This window comes from Hydra vulgaris, chromosome 02 (assembly GCF_038396675.1).
Source record: "Hydra vulgaris chromosome 02, alternate assembly HydraT2T_AEP".
In the NCBI taxonomy this organism is placed as follows: Eukaryota; Metazoa; Cnidaria; class Hydrozoa; order Anthoathecata; family Hydridae; genus Hydra; species Hydra vulgaris.
In genome coordinates, this window is record NC_088921.1 from 26,137,501 (window position 1) to 26,145,393 (window position 7,893).

Here is a 7,893-nt window from a genome sequence, read left to right on the forward strand (position 1 = left end):
TCAATGATATTCTTTATGAAGAAAAGAGTACTAATGAAATCAAAAGTTGTTACTTTTTTCAGAAGTCCCATTGCCTTAGTTCTCGTGTTAGTATCAAAAATCTTATTATTTTAGATGATCTGAGGAAGATCAATAACTTTTTCTAAACACTGATTTAAAGCCTTAACAGATTTTGCTCGTGCGGTTCATCTTGTTCTAGACAGGTTTACAAGCTGTATTGCACAGTCAATGTCTTCAAGTTTTTTTTTTAAATGACTAAATCTTTTTGTGCTTGATGTGAAGAAAACATGCAACTGTTTGAGGACATTAAACAATTCTCGTATTAAAGTATTAACATTGCAGGCATGTTCAAGAGCAGTGTTTGTTCTGTGGTCTTGGCAAGGTATGTAGGGTACATCATGGCCAACTTCTTCTGTTATATACTTTTGTACTCCCTTAAATTATCCAGACATTGAACTCGCGTAGTCATACGACTGAAAAGTCATTTTGATGTGTCAATGCCTTCTTTATGTAAAGAAGATAAAATTAGCTCAGCCATCCCTTTTCCAGTCTTATCAGTGCATTCGACGGATTTCAAAAGTCTTTCCTGAATCTCACCATTTTCACTGGTTGTTCTCACAGCTATACTCATTATGTCCTTATGTGACATATCGGGAGTAGTGTCGGCCATCACGGATGGTTTTTATCAAATATTACTCCTACAAACCTAATTCTGATCCTACTTTAGTATAATGATAATTGGAAGTAATAACAGGCACAAAACGTTCATATCAGAGTTTAGCATTTATTTTCTTATACTTTCTGATAAAAGCTTTATATAAAACTACTATATTAAAAAATGAATCATATCATTTTAAATGCTATCATATCTTTTATACAAAGACAGAAATGTTAAAATCAATTCATGGAAATAAATATTCACGTTTTAAAGTAGAAAGTATGAAAAAAAAATGAATAACTGCTTTAATCAAACATAAATTTGCAGCTGCCATTTTTATTGTTGATAGCAAAAAAAAGAAGCGCGAAAAAAAACTTAAAGCTGTGGAATACAGCCTTAAGCCGTTTAATAAACGTAAAGTTTATTTGTCCAAGTCAAAAAAGAATTAGATCTTTGATGGATTTTCGCAAAAATTTTGATTTTATTTAACTAGAAAATATTTTTTGATTTTATCACCGATTTCCCAACTGCCCCAACTCGTGGCAAGGAAATTTCCAACTTTTCTATTTTTTAGATTCCCGGAGGGGGAGACTCCACCCCCTACCCCCTCCAAGGCGACGCCCCTGTATACATATATATATATATATATATATATATATATATATATATATATATATATATATATATATATATATATTCCTATAGTTTATATTCCTGTAGTTAATAAGGATAGACTCTCGCATGCTGAGCCACTTGTAAAAAAATTGAAAGCATTAAATGTATATCAAATCAATATATTCCAAAATTTGTTATTTATCCTCAAATATAAAGATGGACTTGCTCCTTCTTACTTTTCAAAAAATTTCTTTCAAAATAGCAAAAATAGATACCATACCAGAGGAACGGGAAACTTCAACGTACCTTTTAAAAATACTAATCTTTTGCGCTTTTCCATTTCGTACCGTGGTCCTTGTCTATATAACAAATTAATATCCAAAAATATTCTACTGGAAAAATCGAATAACTTAAATACTCTGAAAACGTTATTAAAAGATCTCATTTTAAACACTAACAACTTTATGAATTTTTATTAACCTCAAACCATTTAAAACTATGTATAAAACTAACTTTTTTCCGAAACCAATGTAAACTCTAATAACTCTAAAAACTCTAAATAACTCAAAAACAACAGCAATAACAAAAATACAAAAACAAATAATAGGCTTATTTATCAACATTTGATTGGCTATATATTACCTATTTAGCAAATCGTGTATCTACTTATATTTATGTGTGTTGAAATAAAATTAAAAAAACGAAAAACTTCTTTTTGTCTGCATTCTTTGTTTTTTGTATTTTGGATTTTTTATTTTTATTCTGCTGAAAACTGATAACATTTTTTTTTAATCTAAACTTATTTAAAATAGAAGTATCCAAAAATATTAGTAATGCATAGCGGTTTCTTGATGACAAGACTGTCGGTCTTCTGCAAGTTTTCCGCGTTCTTTAAAGTAATTTTTAACACTTTACAGTTTTATTTTATATACCGTAAAAACCCCTAATTCCGGATGTAACCTAATTCTGGATGGTTTTAGTAAAAAGTTTCATAAGTCCCTTAATATAATGAATTTATGAATAATTTTTTTAAATTAATAAACGTCTTTACCAGACAAATCGAAAAATATAAAAAAAAAATTATATAAACTAATGCAATCATGAAAGATTTCAATTTGAAATTTCTCATAACTATAAAAACAAAAAAAAGGAAAAAAATAACTTTGACTTAATAATAGTAAAAACACTATTTTGTGCAGAATTATATGCTAATTATTTTAGCCAACAAAAAAAATTAAATTACCTTTTGAAATAATTGAAAAAAATGAAAAACAAATTTGCTACCACCCAAAATAGAAAGACTAATTATTATTTTATGTACCTAAAAAAAATAATAAACAAATTAGCCAACAGCAATAAACAAATACACTTTTGAGTCCTGGATACAGTTAATTACAATTGGCTATTTTATTTTTTATCACTTTCATGCACATAATATAATATATTATGTTCCTGAAAATAATAAAAAATAAAATCGCCACCAGGGAAAAAATAATTGACACTAATCCAGATACAGCTATTTTTTTTTTGCATCCATAAAGTTAACGCATTTGTGTTAACTGTATTAAAGAATATGGATAATTTTAATCAAAAAGAAGAGCGAGAGAGTCGAATCCAGCTAGCTATTCAAGCTATTACTGGAAAAAAAAATGCCATACGTACAAGCTGCTAAGTGTTATAATGTGGCAAAATCTACACTTTTTGACAGAACAAAAGGATCATCTAATAATCGAGGAGCGCCAAGAAAGATGAGCAACATCACTGAAGCTATTATTGTTGATTTATTAAAATTTATAAGAGATATAGGCTTCGGCTTGAATAGAAAAGACGTGTTTATTGTTGTTGAAAACTATTTAAAAGAATCAAACCAACGTAGTCTATTCAAAGACGGCAAACCGACTAGAAAATGGTACTCCGGTTTCATGAATAAATATCGTAAAGAAATTTGCCCAAGAAAAGTAAGCGGTATGCAAACTCTTAGAGCTGTGGCCACACAGCTATAATTGACAATTGGTTTGAGCAATTAGCAGTAGCATATAATGAACATAATCTAGGCGATAAGCCGTTCCAAATATTTAACTGTGATGAGTCTGGTTTGCAATTTGATCAAGGCAAAGTCAAAATTATTTGTAGAAAAGGAACAAAAAACCCTAAAAAGCTAGCACCATCGAATGAAAAGCAAAAGACGACAATCTTGACTTGTTGTGGCGCATTTGGTAATTATTTACCTTATCAAATAATTTATAAATGCAAACATGTTATGAAAGACTGGTGCAAAGGCGGTGCCCAGAATGTTTATTACAACAAAAGTAGTTCAGACTGGATGGAATCCGAACATTTTTTGTCGTGGTTTAAAACAAACTTTCAGGATTTAAAGTTCTAATACTTGATGGCCATGCTTCACATATGAGCTTAGAGCTCAACATTTTCCGACCATGTTTGAGGATCTCATCCGAAATGGTGGGTTTAAACCTGAAAATGCACAGAGTGCTTTCAAAAATACTGGTATATTTCCACTCGATCGTTCGCAAATTTCTTCTAAAAAAACTTCCATTGGTGCTGTGTTTCAAGCTGTCAAAAACAACAATATTGAAAATTTAATTGATTCTTCAACAGTATCTAGTCCATTAGTTATGGGAAATGCTACCAATACACCTAACACGCTGTCAAGATTATCAAATCGTGAATTTTTGCTTAAAAGCTTTGCTACTTTTAATAATGCTGTTCAACAAGTGGGCAAAGATATAAACAAATCAGTGTTAAATATGCTTCGAGATCAATTGACACTAACTCTAATAAAAGAGTTCGAAAAAGTGAGAGAACAAAGCGACGAAAGATGCCATAGCTTACGATGAAGCTGAACAAGCATCAAAAAAACAAAAATTAAATGAACAAGCTGCAAAGAAATTTACTAGAGAACAAAAAAAATGTCCACTGCTACTCAAAAAGCGAGAAATGCACAGAAAAGAGAAGAAAAAAAAGAGTTGAGAATAAGTCAGTCGTCTAAAATACCAGGTAAAAAAGGTATAAAGACAAAGAATCAATTAGAAGACCCTCATTTTCCTCAAGCTTTAAATAACATTTTAGTATCTGATGATCTTCTATGTTATTCTTGCGAAATTAATTGGACAAATAACTTAGATAACCAATGGCTTGCGTGTGATCAGTGTTCAAGTGTCTTTGATTATCGTCCAACCATGGAATTTATTTGTAACGAATGTGTATAAAATAATATATATTCTTTTTTTATTAAACGATTTCATTTTTTTAAATGGATTAAAGTAATTATTTTAATGTTAGTATTATTTGTGTATGTGTTTTTCTGTATTTTATACCGGAATTAGGGACATAAACACCTAATTTTGGATAAAAACAATATTTTTTAAAAATAAAATAAAAGATAGATTTATATTGCAAAAATAATATTTTTTATATCGTTTGATTTGTCTTGTTATGAAGTTTATTTATTTAAAAAAATTATTTCGAAATTCTTTATATTGAGCTAGTTATGACAATTTAAGTCGTATACCATCCGGAATTAGGGGTTTTTACGGTAGAACAAAAAAAAATTAAAAAAAAAAAAATGTATATACATACATACATACATACATACATACATACATACATACATACATACATACATACATACATACATACATACATACATACATACATACATACATACATACATACATACATACATACATACATACATACATACATACATACATACATACATACATACATACATACATACATACATACATACATACATACATACATACATACATACATACATACATACATACATACATACATACATACATACATACTTACATTCATACATACATACATACATACATACATACATACATACATACATACATACATACATACATACATACATACATACATACATACATACATACATACATACATACATACATATAATTGCTCTTTTTACTTTCTCTTTTTACTTTAGACTTAAGAAACAATGACTACGATTGAAGAGTTTAAAAAATTTTCAAAAGAAATGATTGATTACGTTGCAAACTATTACGAAAATATAGAAAATAAAAGTGTGCTTCCAAAAGTTCACCCAGGTTATCTTAAAAGCCTTTTACCGTCAAATGCACCTTTAGAACCTGAAAAATGGGAAGATATCATGAAAGATATTGAAACTATTATTTCTCCTGGAATTACCAACTGGCGACATCCTCATTTTCATGCATATTTTGTGTCTGCTATAAACTTTCCATCAATAGTAGCTGATATATTAGCTAACGCATTGACAGGTCCAGGTTTTTCTTGGATAACGATGCCAGTCAGTACTGAGTTAGAAATGATAATGATGGATTGGCTTGCGGATTTTATTGGTTTACCTGAACATTTTAAGTTTTCTTCGAATAGCTCAGGAGGTGGTGTTTTACAAAGTTTTGCTAGCGACGTTACTCACTACACCTTGTTACTTGCACGATCTAGAAAAACGAAACAAAATTCAAGCGTCAGCGACATTATGTCAAAACTTGTAATGTATGCATCAAGTCAATCTCATTCTTCTGTAACAAAAGCTGGATTGTTAGCAGGAATAAAAATACATTACGTGGATACAGACGAAAATTTTACTTTAAGAGGAGAAGGGCTTGAAAAAGCAGTATCTGAAGACAAACAAAATGGACTTATTCCATTTTATCTATGTGCAACACTTGGAACTACAACTTCATGTGCGTTTGACAACATTCAAGAATTAGGACCAATATGCAATAGGGAAAAAATATGGCTTCATGTAGATGCGGCATATGCAGGAAGTTCGTTTGCATGCGAAGAAAATCGTTATCTAATGACAGGTATTGAATTAGTAGATTCATTTAATTTCAACTTGCATAAGTGGATGCTAGTGTCAATTGATTGCTCTGCATTATGGGTGAAAGACAAAAGCGAAATAAGTAGTGCTTTCAACGTTGATCCCGTCTATTTAAGATTTCCTATTGGTGGAGAATTACCTCAATACCGGCATTGGCATATTTCATTAGGGCGTCGTTTTCGGTCTCTAAAAGTATGGTTTACTTTACGTCTTTATGGAAAAAAAGGAATACAAAGTTATATTCGAAATCATATTCAACTTGCTCATGAATTTGAGGCAATGATTCAGTCTGACGATAGGTTTGAGATCAGTTATCCAGTTACAATGGGTTTAGTTTGTTTTCGTTTAAAAGGTAGCAATGAACTTAATGAAAAATTGAACGAGTCAATCAATGCTGAAGGTGAAATACACATAACTCCATCAAAACTTGGCGACAAATTTATTTTACGGCTGGCTATCACTTACGAACATGCAAATACAGAGCATATAAAATTTGCATACGATATTATTAAGAAGCATGCGGATTTGTTACTTTTGTAAGTTTACTTTAAATGTAAATTAAATTAAAAAATATAGAATCAGTTGTACTATAAAATTTCTATTCAATTTTTAATTCTTTTTTATATATACTTGATAAGCTTTTGTTCATTTTGAATATATAAACTAAAATAAATTGACTTCAGTGGTTGCATTACGTTGCTATGGTAACTAATGGTATAAGGGCCGACGACACGGGTTTCAATTTGAGGGGGGGGGGGCATAATCGTCAGTTTTTAAAAAAAAGTATTTTATATCCAGAATTTTACTACTGCATTATACTTGCATTATACTACATTTTTTTTATAAAAGGTGTTTTTTAAAAGTTAATTTAAGGCGTTTGAACAATTCTTCAACTGAAAATTCGATTTCAAGCTTGTTTTAACTGATTACTTGGTATATTTTAATAAACATACCAAACAATCAGTGAAAACTATTACAACTTTACTGAACAGTTTTAACTGACAGTATTGTAATTACGTCATAATCTATTACTTTAAACTCCCCCGTGCTCAAATATGCAGAACAACAGTAGCAAAACTGTATGGAAGTGTTTTATGAACACATTATACTTCAAAATAGAATTTTTTTAAACTTAAGCATTGTTATGTTTATATATAGATAAATTTGTTTTGCATAAAAAATCACTATGAGTCTGGGAACAAAACAACCCTAAATTTTATCCCAATCACATACCTTAACTGTGGGGAAAATCATTTATTACATTACTAAACTACCTTACATTAAAGTTAAATTCATTAACAGGTTTTTAATTTCAAATCTTTTAACTCTAAAAAGTTGTAATCATGTTTAATTTTTGACCCCTTTTTATAGGGAGGGTGGAAACTTTGCAAGGTCATAACTTTCCAAAACTTTTTTTTATAATCTTTTTATTTAATCACAACTTGTCATTGTCATTTCTTGTCGTCTGAATCACCCATTAATAATTTAATTTATGCAAACAAACAATATAGAATAAACAAACAAAACTATAAAAAAATATAATAAAAACTCTTCATCCTATTTATTTTTTGTCATCTAAATCACATGTAGATAATATAATTTATGCAAACTAACAAACAATTAAAAAAATTGAAAATTCTATGAACAAACATAACGATACCTCAAATCATTTATCTTGGTCGATGTTTTATTGTTTGAATTGTTTAACTATTTTGAAACTATTTTCCTGGGGATCTTCTAATGTGTCTTTAGCGTG

The 7,893-nt window shown here is 29.6% G+C and overlaps 1 protein-coding gene across 3 annotated transcripts in view; it reads left to right on the top strand.

Moving 5' to 3' along the window:
* LOC136076841 (aromatic-L-amino-acid decarboxylase-like) overlaps positions 1-6,732 on the top strand; it is a 16,677-nt gene extending 9,945 nt beyond the window's left edge. For 2 of the 3 annotated variants that reach the window (XM_065790420.1, XM_065790418.1), the window contains one exon: positions 5,256-6,732. In XM_065790420.1, the coding sequence (XP_065646492.1) occupies positions 5,268-6,677 (1,410 nt within the window). In that variant the 5' untranslated portion in view covers positions 5,256-5,267 and the 3' untranslated portion in view covers positions 6,678-6,732. Of the gene's footprint in view, positions 1-2,072; positions 2,170-5,255 lie in introns of those variants that run through there. The other variant, XM_065790419.1, reaches the window with a different exon arrangement.
* The last annotated feature ends 1,161 nt before the right edge of the window (positions 6,733-7,893 follow it).